The sequence below is a fragment of the Tachypleus tridentatus genome, chromosome 2, assembly GCF_004210375.1.
Source record: "Tachypleus tridentatus isolate NWPU-2018 chromosome 2, ASM421037v1, whole genome shotgun sequence".
Lineage (NCBI taxonomy): Eukaryota > Metazoa > Arthropoda > Merostomata > Xiphosura > Limulidae > Tachypleus > Tachypleus tridentatus.
The window spans coordinates 77,249,759-77,271,430 of NC_134826.1; the positions used below are offsets into that span (position 1 = coordinate 77,249,759).

General features: G+C 30.2%; 1 protein-coding gene across 6 annotated transcripts in view; it reads right to left on the reverse strand.

Annotated features, from left to right (window-relative positions):
* LOC143244286 (uncharacterized) overlaps positions 1-21,672 on the reverse strand; it is a 130,178-nt gene that overhangs the window by 24,909 nt on the left and 83,597 nt on the right. For 4 of the 6 annotated variants that reach the window (XM_076488664.1, XM_076488662.1, XM_076488661.1 and 1 more), the window contains 3 exons: positions 12,635-12,699; positions 5,684-5,750; positions 4,755-5,299 (listed from right to left, as the gene is read on the reverse strand). In XM_076488664.1, coding sequence (XP_076344779.1) covers positions 4,769-5,299; positions 5,684-5,750; positions 12,635-12,699 — 663 coding nt within the window. In that variant the 3' untranslated portion in view covers positions 4,755-4,768. Of the gene's footprint in view, positions 1-2,760; positions 2,810-4,754; positions 5,300-5,683; positions 5,751-12,634; positions 12,700-21,672 lie in introns of those variants that run through there. The other 2 variants (XM_076488663.1, XM_076488660.1) reach the window with 1 other exon arrangement.

Here is a 21,672-nt window from a genome sequence, read left to right on the forward strand (position 1 = left end):
ATAACTAAATTAAATTAGCAAACTTCATGACAAAATATTCATCTAAGTAACATTTATTCATCTCCTACCCAGTTTGTTATAACTACTTATAATGCAAAACTCCATGATAACAAGGGAAATGGAAACAAAATCATTGGGCAACAAATATGAACTAAGGAGATGAATAATCATTATGGAAAGCTCAAAATATTCAATGGTCAATTTGACAATGTAACAAAATTTTTACTATTTCTTGTTCCAGGACAGAAAGTGTTATTTCCCAAGATGGGAAAAGACCTGTTTTTCTCTTCAAACTTTACTTTTGTGAGCTGGGAGCATATAACAAAAACATGATGGAAGACTATATTTGAGGACTGATATGTGAAAGTGATTTAAATTACAGTTGCAAATCACGAAAAACTACTCACTTCTAAACATTTTTGTATAACTTTAGTATAAATACATGTAAATCTTGATTCATACATTGTTTTACTCAGACCTTATGTAAATGAAAATGTACAAATTTGCCCATTTTTACATAGAAAATAGATTAATTTCTAAATTTCATTATCCAGGTCACAAAAGCAAAGTTCGAAGGGAATAATGGCTATTTTCTGTACTTTTACAATATAAGCAATTAAGAAATAACACTTACTATTCAGGAACAAAATTTGTTTTACATAGTGTTATTGTTGTACAAATGCACTTTGTTTCTTGACTGAAAAAGCTAAATAGAGGTTCATTAAACAGGTGAATTGCAACTTGTTATTTAAACATATACTTGTATACAGCTACAAATACCATGCCTCATCATAAATACAAGGTAAAAGATTCTTACATGTCATCATATCTAATTTAACATATTGCTTTGTTATACTACATTCTAAAATCTTCATGCTGTTTTTCTATAACTCTCCTGTTTTATACAGTTAAGAAGATAATTACTTTTAAGTTCATATTGCTGTGTTTAAACTTCTACCAGCCACAAGTTCACACAAAAGGACACCCTACACTTTTTTTTACACTTTCAGATAGTCGCTCTGTACCCACTTTTGTGATTCCAACAATGTACAAATCTACATATTTCATATCTTACTTAATGTAAAAACTACAAAAAACCAAACCTGCTTTCCAAAGTGAAACTTTTTTTAATAACTTCATGCTTAAAGTTTATAAAATACATATGCTAAATGGCAATTCTTACCATTAACTTAACTAGGATGCTTTCAGTACAGAACTACTCTAATAGTAAAGTTTATCCCTAGGTAAATGCTATCTAAAGACAAATATAACCTAAAGAATATTTTATTAAACAATTAGACAAGCACTTTAGTGACTGTTTAGATGAGCATGTGAAAGAGATAAGACCTTCAAATCATAATAATATGTACTTGTCTTGCATACCATTGGCCATATCAAAATAACTGACTGTCAGTTATTATTCAGTTGACTAACTGGTTATTTATTCATTTACAAATTTCTTTTTCTTAAGCCTAATCTCTCTCTTATGTGAATAGAAACAAAAAAAAAGAAGTATTAATTATTCATTAACTAAAATATAATTTAAATCAAAAGATAAGTGTCATCCTAAATGTTTTGTAAACTGGAATATAATGCTTATGCAGTATTTCACACAAAAAATGACAGATACTTAATGATGGCCACAAGAGTGGTTGTATTAAAGGTAAATACAAAAATAAACAATCCATTCAAAAGATGTATCTTGGACTTTTATTTAAAAATGTAACTGTATTCAGCTACAAGTACTATGCCTTGTCATAGGTACAGTGTAAAAGATTCTTGTATATATTTTCACGTAATTTACTTGGCATTAATTCAAAGCATTAAAAACTCAGGCACTTTATCTTGTTTAATGAAACAATATCTAAAACTGCAAATTTCAATACTGGGTTTATTAACATCTATGTAACAGTAAAAACAAGACAATGATAAAGTATTTTTAACCTTTGTCATGAAGAAAAAAAACAACTTCAGAAGTCTTAAACCATTTATTAACATTTATATTAATATTCCTAAAGTTTACCTTCAGTACAGTGTAATAGATTGGTTTCTGGTCAGTTTTTACATGCTAATAGTTTTCTCAGAATATCATTGTTCTTCTTTTTGATCCCTAGTAGATTGACCTCTGTCTCATGGATATACTTCCAAATACAAGTTGACATTTATAACAATTATTTTATTTTGATGTATAACCATTTACTCTCTACAATCTAAAATACTTTAGATATTTCAATTAAATTGACCATACTATCACAATTTAGTGTTCATTATTATTTAGGAGATTAACTGGTTATTTATTCATTTAAAAATCTCTTTCCTTCAGGCTTAATCGGTTTCTTGATTTGCTACTCTTGCTGCAGTACACTAGACTTGTTTGACTGAGTTCATGACTCTTCAAGTACTGCTTGTAAGAACAATGGAAATAAATACAGTGGGGAAACTTGATTTGCTTTGATTTACAGTTCTTTACTTACCACTAATAACCTAAAATACTTTAGGTGTTTGAATAATATGTAACTATGCTGTCACAATTAACTATCTATTTCTACTCAGCAGAATAACTGGATATTTATTCATTGATGAGTTTTTTTTCTCACCAAAATGTGACTTTCCATGAAGAAAAGTTAACAGAGGCCTTATCTTTTCCTTGACTGGCTATACCTTCTGCAGCAGACTAGTTCTGCTAAGTTCAAATAAGCAAATGTAATGTTTAAATAGGTAAATTAATTACACTTTAAAACATCACAGATAATACTCTACCTTTTGACAGATTTAGTGTGATAATTTCATTAGTCTCTGGTCCAAAAGACTGTGAAAAAAAAATCAAATTAATTAACATTCATATGTAAAAACTTAGATTTGTAAATTATTATTTAAATCAGATCAGTGAACATCTTTGTTATGTTTAAGCAATACTTTACATAACATAAACTTGTGACCATATACTTAAATAACAAACATAATATGTATTGAATGATGTTTGCATAGCTGAAAAACTCCCTATAACTTTTTTAAATAAAAAATAATCATCTAGTTGAATCACTATTGTTATAATTATGATAAATTTATGATTAGATGATGTACAAGTGTATATCACTGTTAAAAATTTTCTGACTAGTTTTGTTGTATTTTTTTTAGCAAGAAAACACAAAAACAGATGTAAATTAATAGGTGCACAAGTCAGGAAAACTATCACTTGTAATATTATTTGTTTTTAATAGCATTCAATAAACCTTAAAGTTAACAGAACAGTTTCACAACATAAGGTTGGAAAAACATGTGACCAATACAGTAAGACAATCTGCACCTTCATCAGAGCAGTATATGCAATGAAATAAACTGACTAATTATTAGAATTTTATGTCAATAAGCTAATGAGAACTTTGGAGTCAACAGTTTTAGGGCTAATTTACTGAGAACATACAGAGCTAACAAACCAGTAAAGCCTACAGTTTATTCAGTTAGGATATCAAACCTGTAAAATTTATGTGTCAGCAGAATGCCTTGTAGGTCTTCCTTATGTCTTCTAAAACAAATCTTTGAGTTGTCTGGTCAGGCTACTGAACAGTTTAAGTATAGAGTTTAGCCAGTAAGTAGGTGTTTCAGGACCAGTACAATCTATGGGTTAACAATTAGAACTATTGGATCAGTGGAGGCTACAGGTTAACAATTAAAACTACTGGACCACTAGAAGCTACAGGTTAACAATTAGAACTACTGGACCAATAGAGGATACACATTAACAATTGGAACTACTGGACCTGTAACCTCTACTGCTCCAATAGTTCCAATTGAGGTTAAGGTTAACCTCTTGCCTCTACTGGTACAGGTTAACAACTGGAACTACTGAACCAGTAGAAGCTACAGGTTAACAAATAAAACTATTGGACCAGTGGAAACTACAGGTTAACAATTAGATCTACTGGACCAGTGGAAACTACAGGTTAACCATTAGATCTACTGGACCAGTGGAAACTACAGGTTAACAATTAGATCTACTGGACTAGTGGAAACTACAGGTTAACAATTAGAACTACTGGACCAGTGGAAACTACAGGTTAACAATTAGAACTACTGGACCAGTGGAAACTACAGGTTAACAATTAGAACTACTGGACCACTAGAAGCTACAGATTAACAATTAGAACTACTGGACCAGTATAGACTACAGGTTAACAATTAAAAATACTGGACCAGTAGAGGCTACAGTCTAGTAGTTAAAACCACTGAACCAGTAGAGGGTACAGTCTAGTAATTAAAATTACTGGACCAGTAGAGGCTAAAGTCTAGTAACTAAAACTACTGAACCAGTAGAGGCTACAGTCTAGTAATTAAAACTGCTGGGCAAGTACAGACTATGGGTTAACAACTGAAACTACTGAACCATTACAGTCTATGGGTTAAACATCCAGTCATTCCAAGTGTTGACTGCATAGGCTGTACTGGTCCAGTAGTGCACCTACAGAGTCTATCAGTTACCAATTAGAATGATTGTACTAGTACAAGAACATCAGTTAACAACTGTATAACTACAGATTATGGTCAATTAGCAAGATAACTAGTTGCTATGAGTAATCCAGTTAATTGTATTTTTGAAATAGTAATACATTTTATAATTATTATAATTTACATAAATTCTTACTTAACCCTAGTACACACACTCAAAAAAATTACGTTGCCCACACTGGGGGTCATTTTTGACCCCCACCAAAAATATTAAAAAAAAATTTATTTTCATATAAGCAAAGTATAAATTTGGACAAAATATTTATTCTATACAATTTATACATACACTCTGGGTAACTTTATGGTCATTGCAAGCCATTTTACTACATTTGATACACTTTGAAGAAGTTTTTTTCCTTGAATCACGTGCGCATATTTGACACCATTTCCTAACGTTCTCTTCAGCAACTTTTTGGTCTTTTGGAGGGATCACTTCATTTGTATCTTCTTCAGGCAGTAATTCATCAGTAAGCAACTTCAGAAATTCACGTCTTGCTCTTTTTTGGTACTTTGATGTGAATTCTGGATGGCGCTGGCGATAGAGAAGGTAAGCATTGTATGCGGCAGCATCAAGAATGTTATAAAATAGTGCCATTGGCCACCTTCTGGTCTTTCTGTTTGTGGAAAGGAATCTAACTATTTGGTCTAGTGTATCGACTCCTCCTTTGGTGGAGTTACAGTATGATATTATTTCAGGTTTTCCTGATTCATCATCGATTGAGGGCTCTCTATGCAACGTAGATAAGAATATTCTAGAATGCTCGAGAACATTTATAGAGTGTTCTAGAATGTTCTAGAATACAAAATTTCATATCAATATATTATTTGATTGTTTACCAGAAATGTAATTGAGTTTTTTAAACAGGGGTCAAAAATGACCCCCAATGTGGAAAACATGAATTTCGACATTAGACAAGGGGTGTAATACCCCATTTGCATAAAATACATGTTAAACGTATTAGTATAGTATGTTATTAGTATAGATTAAATTAGGTACATTTTTAGGCCCGAATGTCACACCTTTGATATTTCTATAACAACTTAAACACAAGTGGGCCCATTTTTGACCCCCACCATGCGTATGAGGGTTAAAGGCATGCAAAATTGAAGAATTTTTTCCCTTCATTTTAGAATGGATAAAATATTTGTATAACAGAATGGAAAAAATGTTACTTACCATATAACCAGAAACACCAAAGGCTATGTACAAGGCAGTTGAAAAAGAAATTGTAATGATAAAATATCTGAAATGAGATTAAAAGCTTTATAAATTTTAAAGTATACATGTTTTAAAGTAACATTACATTTTTCAAATACTCAATCTTGGAAAAATGTCAGTTTCACATATAGATATAGAAAATCAAATTTAAAAAAAATTATAATGTGCCTCTAAAAAGCTGTCAAAGTTAATGCCCATTACATAGTTCACATGTTACCAGTGTGTTATTTAAAATATTACATACCAAAGTGCTAAAAATGGTTACAAGGAGAAATAAAAGATGAATCAAAACATGTGTTAAATAAAGATGAATACTACAGACTACTTCTGGTTTTCTTTTCTTAAATGAATTTCTATAGGAAAAGTCAAATCTCTCTCTCATTAAATAATATATTGATGAACAAATGAAATATTCATTTTATAATTTTAAAACCAGATGAAAGGTATAGAAATTACACAATGGCTCAAATGATCCCAACTCTCCTTCAGTGTGTTTTGTTAGAAAAAGTACATTGCTATGAAAGTATCTAATTCTAACAGTTATGCAGTTAAATCAATTTAATACTGATATTGGTACATGTAGGGAGACTTAAAGCATAGCACAATGCATGTTACTCCTCTTTATCTAAGAATAAATCATCTATGTAGTAAAATAACTAACAGAAAATTCATCAAAAAGAAAAATTATTAACTCAATAATAACAGCAAACTGTAAAACCACAAAACACAAAGAACAGAGAATTCAACAGGATGGAAAATCAACAACCCAACAAACCAAGAAAAGAGGATTCAGCAGGATGGAAAATCAACAAACCAAGAACAGAGAATTCAACAGGATGGAAAATCAACAACCCAACAAACCAAGAACAGAGGATTCAGCAGGATGGAAAATCCAAGTAAACTTTAAGTTTCCAATCATTGAAGCTTCACATCAAAATTAGTAAAAGATCTAAAACTCTAAACCTGGAAAATACAACAATGCAGTTTTCTGTATTAAAGTACAATACAGTACAACTCTAATTTTTGTTTAATATAGGGAATGAAAAGTACAATGACTTGGTGTAAGCAAATTGCAAGAGACAAGATAAGGTTTTGAAGTTTGAACAACAAACGTTTTATTTAGCAAAGAAAACTGAAGAAAGGATGAGGAAGAACTATTGCTATGTAGAGGAATTCCAGGAGTTAACTTGTACATGAGCATAAGATAAACACACTTAAAAACTTCCCCAGTAAGCCTTGGCTCCTTCAAGATAAAAAACAAGTTTGCTCTCTTCAAAGGTAGAATTAATCTATTTTTTTAAAAAAGTACTATATCTTGCAAGTGCAAGACAAATTCCTTTTGCAATTGAACAATCAGAAAACTGGTACAATAATGTGGAAATATCCCTGTTCCATGTGACAATAATAAAATGGCATTCACAAATACATGGTCAAATGAGATACAATGCAACTATGTCATGAAATAGTGGATAAGTTCCTTGACTGATCAAGTTTCAGAAAGTAGAACCTCAGGTTTAATTTTTGCACATGAAACCAGGTTTCCTATATTCAAAAATTAGGATTAAGATAAATTTAGGAATTTTGTAGATACAAAATATATGTATGTATTATGGGAGATTAAATTATGCATTATTTGCACACTACACATGCACATCCAACTTTGCCTACTAAACTGTAACAGAACAAAATGGCATATGGAAAAGAACAATATTCTTCATTTCTACTCAGCTAAAAAGAACAGTTAGAACAGTAACTCTGTACTTACAACATATCATGATTAAAAATAACATTACAGGAATGATAAACTTGTGAAACAAAAACTTGAGTGGAAAATTTGTATCTAACAAGCTTCTGCCTGTGTTGTGTTCACATTACAGCATCCAATAAATTAAAGCAGTCTAGTAATTATCTTGCATTATTTAAATAAATGTTCACAACTGGCTAATAACAATAAGACTCTATTTTTAATACCATATGAATGTTCTCTATAATTACTTAAGACTTATATAACATTGTAATAATCAATACTAATTTGTCACTCTATTAACTTAAGAGAAAATCAACTCACTTGACTTTAAAAAATACTTCTAACTTTTAAACTTTATCAACAAAAACTAGTGTTATACACACAAATTTATCATGTACAACTTAATCTATTTGCACCTATTAACTACATATACAGTCATTCATATAATACTCAATATATATGTATATATAAAAACAGTAATATTAAAATTATTACTACCAAAAATTTTCCACATCATCATATTCTAACTTTAGTACATTTCATAATATATATATCACCACTGTAACACAAAATTCTCTGGAGACCCATTATGCTGCAAACATATATCTAATTAAATAACTAATACCCAGTACATTACAGGCCTTTTAAAGGATAACATACTACCCAAGTAGCTTGTCATTACTAACCTATGCAGTAAATATTCAAATGCAGGAGAAGTGTACCTCACAAAACTAAACTGTTAAAAAATATGTCAATCCTTTCCATATTATAAATTATAGTAAAATACCAAATTAACCTATAGATAATGTTAAAACTGTTAATAGTATAAATGTAAAATACTTGTTATCATTCTTATTCAGTTAGTACACTGAGGTGTTTGACAGCTTTCACATAACTGACACATCTACAATGTTATTAACTCATAACTTATTATATACAATAGAATGAGGCTTGTCTAACTGCATTTTGAACATGTCACCAATTTCATTCAGTTTTGTGAGAAGTTCAACAATATTTATGTTACCAAATATGAGCTTAAATGTCTTATACAACATCATAACCATTTTAAAATCTTAGCATCTATGATTTAATTAATTAGAAATTGTTTAATATAACACTGAACCACAATAGTGAAATGAGAACTGTAAATTTCACCTTCTGTTGGTTTAAGCTCTTATCACATATACATCCTGTATAAAAGTTCACTGTATAAAGTCTCTTCAACAGTTAAGTTTCATTACTTTTTCAAATTGCTTTGTTGCATTCATGTTACTGTTACTTCCTTTTCTAAGTTTTATTATTGGTTTTGTATTTTTTTCAAATTTCACGTGTATACTTTTCAGTTGGTATTGATGATTTAACATGGTTACTTCCTCTTGCCTACTTCATGTGTTAAGTTACAGGTAACCACCTGTTAAAACTGGATTGTGTTAGATATACTTCACATTACTTTCAATAGTTTTCTTTTTATTACATTTTAACTCTTTCAATGTGGGGTTGGTCCCAGTGATGGACCATGGAACAAATTTTATTTCTATATAGTTTTAATGCTGTAACTTTTAATACAATGTGTATCTTCACAATATTTTGACAGACTTTACTATACAAGTATTTTGTTTTTTTAATGAAGTATTTTTACTAAAGATTTGTCCAGGAAAATAGTGTTTTCTTACTAGTTTGTTTTCCAAATGATTTTTCATGCCAACATTAAGAATTATTTTCTTTGTCTCAAAAACCTCAGATTAAACTGTGAAATCTCTAAAACTTCCTAAATACATTTCAGATGTCTGTTTTCAGTAAAACTTTATATTTTATCTGTTATTTTCTTTACCCTAACCCTGTACAATGTTGGTCAAATTGACAAACCTTGTAACAACAACAATGACTTCAAATTGTAACATGAAACTGTATTCGTTTATCCCAAGTAGCTTTAAATTAGTAACAGTATAAATATATTTACAATTAAATTTCATTTCCATTTGAACCAAGTCTAACTCATATTTGTACCATTATAAGTTGTAAATCACTTGGGGAAGGTGAAGGTCACATAACACTATCAAATTATATTACTGACTAGCTTCTCATGTGCCTCATGAAACATTTTTATTATATCATAATTACTTATTTTTTATAATTTAGCCTTAAATAAACTAAAGAGATCCCTAATTCTACATATTAGTTATTTTTATAATAATAAATAAAAGATAAACATGAAAAATAAAGTACACACCCAGGCCTTTCTTCTTGTGTGTGTGCTGTTGATGACACTTACTCCTACTTCTTTATACAAACAGTAGTAATGAATTAAATTTTAATTTAATGAAATAAAGGACCAAGTAACACAGCATAATAACATGCAAAATTTCCCACAGCTATCACAATTTTTCTAGCTTTCAACCATGTGACAAGAGCCATTACAAGTTCCTCCAAGCTAGTCATTACTTTTCTTGGACTAACAGAGAAAATAACAATTCTATGTTCAGAAAACAAAGTGATGCAATGTCATTTAACAGATGATAATTTTTACTTTCTATTAGTTATATATAATACAGAGTGAAACACAAGATGTGAACTGTTAACACTTTCATTATGAGTTGGGTGGAATCCTTCCAACTCGTAATCACAAAGGTATCCATAAGACTAATTACACTATGATCTTTGATAATATAAGCACATTGCAATCACATTTTGCAGGATATTAGTATAAATTGCAAGGCTTTCATACACAAAATATCAGGTTTGTAAATTATGTATTAAGATATCTTATTAAATATTTTCTCATCATTTTTTTCTTTCAGACTTGGCAACATGCAAGGTAATTTTCATTTTAAGGTTAAAAATGGTTTTATGTACTTAAACATTTTATAATTTTATGTGTGAAATCTTTATAACTTACAGATAATTTTTGCATGTTTTTTGTAAAAAAAACTTTCTATTTTATTTGTTATTTTCATTATCAAACCAGAACATCTGTATGTGTTTGGTTTGACCGATCTCATAACCACCATAAAATATTAGGGATATGAATTATGCTTTTTTCTTTCTAAAGTGACTACAAATTATAAATCAAAAACACAAATGTTTAATGTAAATAGCTTAAATGTTGTTACATTATAAATTTATATATACTGATTATTTTATCATATTGACCTTTCAGCCATCACCAGCTATGATAAAAGTTACAGTTATGCATGTGAACTCACGTTACTGTACACAAAACCATAAAACAGACTTTTAGTCTTTACAAAGTGACCTGTCTTGATTGTGTTTTAGTAGACTAGTATTTTGTAAAATACAATTACATTTCAGTTATAATACAATATATATATGTATATACATTATTCCTATTTACACATGAGATTTTACTTTTTTAGTAAACAAAAAAGTAAATCAAACAATTATGCCTCCTAATTATAACTTTTATACTTGTTGAAGGTTGCTAAGCCTTAAGAAATTTCGCATGTGGAAGATGTGAAATGAAATACTTTAAGGTTTCACATAATCAGTTGAATAACAAAAAATAATAAATTATTATATTGATGCCATAGAAATCTATTATACCATTATAATTTATCAAGTTTAGTAATACAGCCATATGTGGGGGAAAAAAAAGAAAAATTTTTTAACAGACTAAAGACTCAACTAACAAGTAAGAAAGCTTTTCTCAAAAGAAAAAAAAACAATGCTGTTATATTCCAAGATAGCCAAAAAAAATCATCTATGTGATATTCTAAGCCTTCAACTGGTTATCCACATCACATACAGAATTAAGGGGCCTGAAAAGGAGTACAAAAGTAAAAAAATCTCTTTCACAAATGAGCCTAGTCATGTGGAGTAGTCATGGGAGGGAGAAAACTGCAGAATGATGTAAATAATGTGATATAAAGGTATTAGGTGTGGACCACATACCAGCCTGAACAATTTTTCTCATCCTAACCAATTTACAAATTCAACTTGTTAAAGTGACAGGTGATAAGCCATATGATAAAGAAGGATCCTAATGGATAAATATCTGTGATACGAGCCCTGAAAAATCAGTGATGTCAAGAAAACCCACTTGTAGAGAAATATATATGCAAAAACAGCTCGTTTGGGTTGAGCCCTGAAAAACTTTAGTATGTGCCATATAAGAGTTCCTGAACAAGGCATAAAAAATGATCGAGATATGAACCATACACTGAGATAAGGCTAAAGCGTGAAGAGAGGTGTGTTTTGGAATTCAGTGTTTATTTTGGAAATTTAAAGGTGTTGCAAAACACATGCTTGAGGAAGACATTGACTTCTTTTTTTTCTACCTTTGTTATTCCTGAGTGGATAATACTTGTTCTGTCTAGGAAACATACTGTTACAGGGGGAGCAGATTGAGATTAATACTGTTAAGAGAACTGATAGTGTTGATGCATAATTTTTTTATATATATATAACTGTGAAAGTGCTAAGAGTAGGGAACACAAACATAAATTTTGGCATGGTTGAAGTCATCTTCAGATTTAGTAGATGCAGTAAATGGCATGTGCACAAGTATACCAATAACATTATATTCCTGTACCACATGGTTTGATAGAAGACATAATAGTGAGATAACATATATACAATTAAATTGATAATATTATATTCCTGTACCAATTATGACCTTTTCATATGGGATTAGAGCAACTGAAAATGTGCTTAGTTTCAGCAATGATTATGTTTATTGCCATTAAAATAAACTGAAATACTACATTAACAAAGCAAAAAATAAAATAAAACCTTCTGGAGAATGATCTTTTAACTACATTTTTATTTATACATCAATAAGAACTGTTGCAACCTAAATGAATGTTGCTGTTAGTACATGTAATTTATAAATATAATGAAGTAATTAACAAAACCTTATAACTGTCACATATTTGTATAAATAAGTTTCTGAATACTCTATTTTCATAATGGTATTAAAAACACTTTGTTAATATTTCTTTACATGCCAACATACTGTCCAAGAATATTCTATGCTACAAGTACCAAAACATAATGTCTTTACAACTGGCTAAGGGTATTTATTGCATCAAGACTATAAAATTACAATGTACAAAAGCTCAGGTATTAGTAATAACGAAACTACTTTATTGAAGTACACACAAACAGGCAACATTTTAAGAAACACTAAACAAATGAGCACATACCTATTAAACAAATGTCGAATTTCTTTCAAACAAGAAGCTTCAAGAGAAAGAATCATTCCAGCACCCTAAAAAACAAAAAATAAAATCTAAGATTGCACAATATATTCCAATGAAAGGTACCTTATTAACTCTCTCACAATAAAGTCAATTGAATAAAGTGATCTTGTAACCATATTGTACTTGGTATAGTTTCCATACTATAACTTTTAACATCCTTTGCATACCTACACAAAACTTAAACAGACTTTCAGTAAACATTAAGTCTTTGGCACATAAAATCAGATTTTTTAACAGAGTGTTTTTACTAGAGACTTGTGTGTGAATATATGGTATTTCTATATACTAGTCCAAGTGTCAAGTGATTTCAATGTTACTATTAAAATACTTTTCTTCATCTCAAATTTTATTTGAATAATCTCTGAAACCTCCTAAGTAAATCATAAACATCTTCTTCAGTAGAACTTTATATTTTATCTTACTTTCTGTATCTTAAATTTATACAAGGTGGTTGGTCAAACTGATATCATTTAATACAAGTAAGAACTTAAAACTTATATACTATTAAAATATGAATTATTAGCTATGTTATTATGCTATCTTTATTGAAATACTATATAAAAATATTTCAATTAAATTTTGAATGTAACTTGCTAAAACCTTGAGATATGCACAGCAAAAGATGTTTGTGGCAAAAGGATTAAGATGCAACTTAACTGACCATGTGTATTTCTCTAGCTGGTTTTCAATATTCTATAAATTTCCAACCTAAGTGGCAACAAATTGACTAAATGGCCATATAACTGTGCATGTACATTTCTTTGTAATATAGAACTACTGATAAAAGGGTAACTAATCAGTAACAAAATTGACTGGATTATTACTTTTATAACTTTTATCAGGCTCAAATGAAGCAACAATGATTGTCTCATGCTCAACCTGCATTTTCAATGTGAAATTTATTTCAGCACATAATAAAGGGAAAAAATAGTTTTATGGTCTAACCTAGAGGTTTAGAAACATACAAAATATTTCAATGGCTCAAAAATGGCACAAGTTAAAATATCTTTCTTTTTTCTCCAACAAGTTAGACCCTCTTTCACAATATATTACTAACTGTTTGCATGAACTAGAACATTTATTAGACATAGTTCCTTGAATGTAAATTAAATCTTCTTATAATTTGATACAATCTAAAACCACTAGAATTTCTGATTAAAACTTCTTTAACTTAAAAAATAAAAAGCACTATACAAGGATAATATTAAATGTCTGTCCCAGACAGTTTTAGTTTTAAACTTCTTTTAAATACTATACCCTCAAAACTGGTTTATATCTGCCAATGATTATATTGTTAGTACACGAGATTTTATAATATAACTTTAAAGGACAATAAAGGCCCTTTTGGTTCATTTATGACATACACTAAATTAAGCACTAAAACCAGTCCTCATCATCTAAATATTTATCAAGTTTTCCCTTAATTTCCTTGAGTTTAATTGTATCTACTATATCTGAATGCAACCTGTTCCATAGGCCAATCCCTGTTAAAAATTAAAACTGTCTCAACTGAAAATTATTCCTATCAAACCAAAATTTATAGCTACTCTAAAATCTTATTATTCTCACCATTAAATATAAAAAACATGAGGCACCAAAAATATCAATTCCTTTAACATTTCAATTTCCCAGTTGACCAATCTTCTCGATCTTTTTGCAATCCTTCCAATCTCCTATCATCGCAACCAGTATTCCAACTAATTCACTTGTCTAATTAATAGCAGGCAATTCTTATCTCATCTTTTTATAAAATTTGGAACTAAAATATTCTTATTTCTTATCCTCATATGTAGCATAACATTAAACCTAATAGAGAAATAATCACTTGCACCCATAAAGCCTCCAATCTCTACCATATCAATCATTTCTTTGCTGAACTACCCCATGGTAAATATGCTATATTTTTATACTTAAAACTGTAATAGGGTGAATGTTTTCTTAAGACCAGTCACTTTCACGTTAAATCAAATGGGCTAATTTCTGAAGCTGTTGCCTTAAGTTTTACTTTAAACATTTAATACAATGTTACTGTTGCATATATACAACTTTACTAAAGCTTAGAAAGCATACTGTGAATATTAAATCTATATTATCAACAAATCAAATGGTAAAAACAAAATAATACATAATTTACATGACATTTGTATGCAGTAACTTTTATTCTGCTTGCAATCCATTTATTATATTAGTGATTCTAAGACAGCCACTTGAACATTTTTGGTGACAAATATGCAATTCAGAGCATTCGTGTGTGTATATAATTATATAAACATAGAAAACTAATGATTTCCACATAGGTCCACAGAGCACAGCAATGAGTGTGTTTGTGTGTGTGTGTGTGTGTTTATAAATGCAATGGGTTACAAATATTTCAGCAAACAAACAAAATGTAGTTACATGATCTCCAAACTTACCACTATAACACATAGCACTATCTTTTCCTAAAACAGCTCTTAAGGTACATTTTATAGTTGTATTTTGTATTACCACTCAAAATGTTTAAATGTTTTTGAAAATACCATTTGTTGTTTACATGTATTCATTTTTTCTTCAAAATTTGAAATACATGGTGCAAACTGTGTATAATGTACAACTCAGAGTATGTAATGTTGTACAAGTTACATTTTACTTTCTTTGTACTGACTGAGAACTGTGGGATAAAATTTAATGTCAAATTAAAACCAATTAAAGCCCAAAACATTACTTGATTTACCATTTGTCACTAAATTATACCCGTTTCAAGGAATAAAAAAAAAAGCCCATTCTATCAAGATTATTAATGAGAGGTGAATTCCACACAAATCAAATGAAAGACTGAATTTCACATTTTAGGTATTTTAAACAGCTTATTAGTTGAATAATTCACAAGAATAAATAGGTATCAACAATTAATACTCTTTAAATTCCAATATAAATATAGGATCATGGTGAAATATCACACATTTAAGGTCACATTCATCACTAGTCTTCTGTCAGCATTTATGAACTAACTGTATACCACTCTCCTCAAACAACTTGGCTACAATCAACTTCCAGCCCCTTATGGAGTCTATGCCACATAGAATCTGTGATCTTAATATTGCAAAGAAGTTCAGTGTAATGTCAGATATTAATAAAGTGGTCAGTTATTGAATGAGTAATTCTTATTCAACTGTAAAGACATAAACTGATTAAACTAATCAACTGCCTTTTGTGTTCAAATGTTAACAAAAAATTAATACATTTAGTATGCATACAAAACATTAAATATTGAAAAACAAAAAACAAGTAATAAATGATAATCTATGAAAATACTTTAGGACAGGAGTTTTTTTGAAACAGAAAACACCAATACAGCATACCAGCACCATTTTTCCTATTGCAAAATGGAGGGAAAAAGTAATGTAAATGAAACATCGAACTACAAATGTTAAAAATGACAAAGTTTAAAAGGGTGCAAAAACATACTGTTTGTTTGATCATATATGTATAATTGTGTGATCATCAGTGCAGCACGATGTGTAGGGATTAGTGTACCATTAATAGGGAACATTAATGATCACCTGTTTTTGGCACCTACTAGATGTGGCCACGATCAGTCAATGTTTGGTAGGGGCCTCACTTTGACTGACAGGTTTTATTTCAAGCAGTGGCAAGTGAGAACCAACATGTGTGGATGCAGTACTAAGTTAAAAAAGACTACTTTGGATTGGTAACCAAGGAACCATAAGCCAAATTGATGAGTCCATACTGTGAATCTAGTCATATAGAATGGATGAAGAAGAATGATGTCATTAACTACACAGCACTTTCTGAGACAAAATAAAAAATATGTATGTGAGTCTCGCATAAAAAATGTTTTGGTCTGACATGCCAATTTGAGCAGATGTGCATTTCTCTTCTACTGTGCTTTGATTTTATTGTGACTGGGAGTGTATACCATTTTTATTGAATCTTGAGAAAACACACCAACATAAAAATAAAACAAATTACAAGTTTATTTTTTTAACTTCTGTGAATAAAAAAGCTAGAAAAAGTAAGGAAATGACCTAAGAACAGGAAAAAATGCTATTAGTGATAGTTTCTGTTCATGGCCCATCCTGTATCCACGAACTACCTGACAACAACTGGCCTTCCTGATGGACTGCCATCCAAAACAATGATTTTTGAAGAAAGTAAAAATGACTGAATATTAGAAATAAGAAACTTGTCTATACATCTTGCCAAAATTGGAACTTTTGAAGTGCAAACAAATGTAGAAATGAGCCTCCCAAATCCAATCTACAAATGTTTTTTTTTCAATATCCATGTTTACCGATTTACTGTATTTGGCACTTAATGTCCTGTACTAGTGATAAAATTAAAGTACTGACATGAATGTAGATGAAACACTCTTTCAATAATTTTCACGTACCATTTATGTGGAGTTAGCAATATGCATTTTAATTAGAAAAGCTAATACGGATAATGAAACTAAATCATTCTTGCATTAACTTAAATTAAAATGTACATGTACAAGCAGCTAGAGTTCAAGGATAATGTCACTTAGAATTATTACCATTTATGGTATCATTATAAATCTGGCTATTAACTATAAGCAAAATAAAAATAAAATAAATTTTGGAATCTTTTTTAATTAGGGTTTTTATTACAGTGTTTGGTTAATTATACTAATTAGATATTTTGATTTTCATTGACTAATGTCCAATAACTGGCTTGCTATTTGTAGACCCTTAAATACAGTTTTATTTTAGCAATTACTAAATAAATTTCTCAAACAGTGTATATAGATACACACACAAACACATATAAAAGGTAATGCTTATGAATATAATTGAAATTTTAAACCATTATATTAGGAAAATAAAAAACAGTTTTTAATTATAATACAATGGAGTTGTTCTTGCATATTTCACAATTAACCAAAGATGATGATCGTGGTTCTCAGAAGTTTTGATACTATTTCTAAATGTAGCCTAACAGTTATGAAGAAGTTAAAATTTGCTTCCATTTTTTTTTCTTTTCATGCTTAAATTTCTTCTGAAATCAAATGGTGTTTGTAAGGTTGATGTTGTGATCGTTAATTTATGCTCAGAATATGAGGAAAGATATTTATTTACATTACAGTCTTTGATGTTGGGCTGTATTTATTCATATATAAATAATGTGACATTTCAGGTTATGTAATACATTCTGTTCTGTAATGGTAAAATGTATATGGATCTGGTCTGTATATAATATAATTCATTTTAATTTTTCACAATCATGAAGATAGATTTATCTTCTTATTCCAATGGATATAGTAGTGTTCATGTCGGTTTCTATGAATGTAACCAAAACTCTTGAACCATCTACTAAATCATACCACAAACAAAAATCCATAAAAATTTACCACTTTGGATATTCAAGATTCAGACAGTTAGAAAAACAACTGTGCTATGTGAAGCAACCATATCTTTATTGATGTAATTTTTAAATGTAATACTAAGAAACTGGAGTTCTTAAAAAAATATTACCTATCTTATATAAAAACATTACAGTTTAATACTACAATTAGTGATCACTATCACAAGCAGTAAATTAGCATTTTAAAATAAAATAATATTACTTAACAAAAATTAGTTTAATTTCTATTAGAAAAAATGTCAATATTGTATCTTAAAAGTGCAAACTTTAAAAAAAAAAATACTTTATCATAGAACAAATACAGTTACACTGCCAGATTTCTTTATTATGATCCCTTTCTAATATGGGTTGGGTAGCCTTAATATACAAGGTGATGGAAAATTATTGCAGCCAAATAATTACAGGGTATTGACTGTAACAAGATTACCAGGATGAATGCAGCAATGAGGCTCATTCCAGAGATGCTTCACATTGAAATGAAATACAGTGTGTGTTGTGACCAAGAAAGCTGACCAGTTTTAGAAAATATGAGGATATTAGTTTGTTGCATTATCATCTGAGGAATGCCCTTGATACCAAGGTAAAAATGCATATTTGAAGGATGGACATAATTGACAATAATATGAAAGTACATTATCATTGATATTCACCCTACTTTAAAAGCGTCAAAAGATCTACAAGAACAACATGTACACTATTACACTACCTCTACAGTTTACACTGAATAAACATAAGCTCATCATGTGGTTTTCTCCATGTATTTGTTCTGCAGTTGGCAGTGAAAAAGGTGAAATATGACTTGCCATGCAATATCATATTCTACTTGTCATTTGTTGTTCATAAAATGCACTTTAAGCCAATAAAGCACTGTTCTTTTGCTTGCACCTGAAGTAAGGGACTTTCAACCCTGGTTATCAGTTGTCATAAGCAGCTTTATAATGTTCTTCATACATTACAACTGGTGATAGTCCAATTCAAGCCACTGTTGATAGAATGAGTTCACCAGAACACAGCCTAATGATCGTTGCATTTTCCAAGTCTAAAAAAATTTTCCCTCAGCTTTTGATTGATGTGTATTTTTGTGGGGGTAGCAATCATCTGATACATTACAAATCAGCTTATTTTTGGTTGTAGATAACAGTGTTACAAACTTATGTTAGGAATATTGTGGCCAGTCATTGAAGCTTTTAGTATACTTAAATTTATCTTATCATACACTATTTTTATCAATTCAGTTCATTCTTCAATCAGATTCACAATTTGATAAAATATTTGAATTTTATATTTTTGATTAAAATTGAAAGTATACATATCATTGTAATATCTAACAAAATGCATAAATGAAACTTCTTACAGAACTTTCTATAAGAGATAATAATATGAAAATCAATAAAATATACAAGTTTGTAAAACCAATTACATGAGCAAGGACAAAAATACCTAGAAATTAATCATAATCTTAAAAAACTGAAAAATTTCATCTTGTGCATCAAAATGGCAAGAACATAAAAAAGTTTTAAAAAGTATTTAAGATTCAAACTCCATCTTAATTATTGTCTGAAATTTATTGGACTAACCGAACTACCCAATGGAGATGAAAAACTGACTGTAATTCTGAATTTACATGAAATGTGGCAAGCTTTTAGTAAGATGTACAAGTCTGTTGTTAAAAAAAAAGAATCAGATGTGTTAGAAAAATACCTGTATTCATATGTCAGTCTCACAAGTCAGAGTGTAACATGTTTATGTCAAGAATAAAAATATCTTAACCCTCATAACCTCCAGAGCCTCCCAAGTCCAATCTACAGTTTAATATAGAGCCTCCCAAGTCCAATATACAGTTCAATATAGAGGCTTCCAAATCCAAACTGTAGTTTAATATACATGTTTATCAGTTTCCTGTATTTGGTACTTATGTCCTGTAACAGAACTGTTTCCAAATTAACAATGTAGGATAAAATGAATAGTTGATAACAGTATGTAAGAAAATTTTTACATTTTCTTGTTCCTAGGCAGAAAGTGTTATTTCCCAATTGCTTATGCCTAAAGTAAATGGAAAAAGATTTATTTTTCTCTTCAAACTTTGCTTTTGTAACCTGGGTAATGAAATTTTCAAATTTACCCATTTTCCATGACATTCCAGGTAAATTCAGTGCTGAGTAGCTGATAGAAAATTTTCTCGAACTTATAAGAATTTTCAAGAACTTTCTAGAATGTTGTAGAACTTGCGAGAATTTTCAAGAAACTTTTAGAATTTTCTAGAACTTCCCACAGTAATATATATACAGGGGCTCACCACTCACCACTTCAGTTTAGTTCTAACTGCCTAAGTGAACACACAGACCTAGCTGTAACCATTCTCCAGATGCATTCTGCTATGTATGTGGCCAATTTATCAAGACAAAAGCATAAAAGTACTTTGTGACAGCATCTGCTAAAATGTGTGAGGCCTACAAGGCACATTTCAGCATGCCAGTCAGGATCAAGACAAACCCTGGGCACCTCAGTGCACTTTAAAGAAGAATACAACAGTGTCAAGACCTTGCTAGATGCCTTGAAGTATGATGAGTATGGCTGGGAGGTTATCAGATACTTCAAAATGGTGGCATTCCTGATGGGTCTCCAAGATGGCTTTACCAAGTTTTCCTGTTATCTTTGCCTTTAGGACAGCAGGGACACTGAAGCACTGGCTACAATGGACCGAGTTTTCCGTGGGGAGGCACAATGTCAAGTGTGAGCAAGTAGTCAACTTTCAGAAAGTATTGTTCCCACCACTGCACATAAAACTGGGTCTTATGAAACAATTTGTCACAGCTCTTGATAAGGAGTCTGCAGCCTTCAAATACCTTTAAGACTTCTTCCCTAAGCTGTCTGAGGCAAAGGTCAAAGCTGATGTCTTCATTGGACCACAAATAAAAAAGATCCTTGAGTGTACAGAATTCCCCAAGAAGCTCAGTAGGAAGAGCTGCTTTGTCACAATGGTTTGTGGCTTGTTGGGCAATCACAAGGCCAAAAAATTATGTGGAACTGATTGAGGTTCTGGTAAAGAACTATGGAAAAATGTTCTGCAGGATCTTTCTGAAAGTCCATTTCCTTAACACTCATCTTGGTAAATTCAAGGAGAACATGGGAGCATACTCAGAGGAGCAAGGCAAGCACTTCCACCAAGATATACTGAACTTTGAACACTGCTAGCAAGGAGTGTATAACGAAAACATGATGGAAGACTATATTTGGGGGCTGATACATGAAAGTAATTTACATTACAGTCACAAATCTTGAAAAACTACTCACTTCGAAACATTTTTATTTAACTTTAGTACAAGTACATGTAAATCTTGATTCATGTTGTTTTATTCAGAACTTGTGTAAATAAAAATGTCCAAGTTTGCCATTATTGCATGGAAAATAGGTTAATTTCTAAATTTCATTATCAAAATCACAAAAGCAAAGTTTGAAGGGAATAATGGCCATTTTCTGTACTTTTATAACATAAGCAATAATGAAATAACACATACAATTCAGGAACAAAATTTATGTTAAATATTTCTGTAAAATGGCTCATTTGGGTTGAGAAAATTTTTTACATAGAAAAG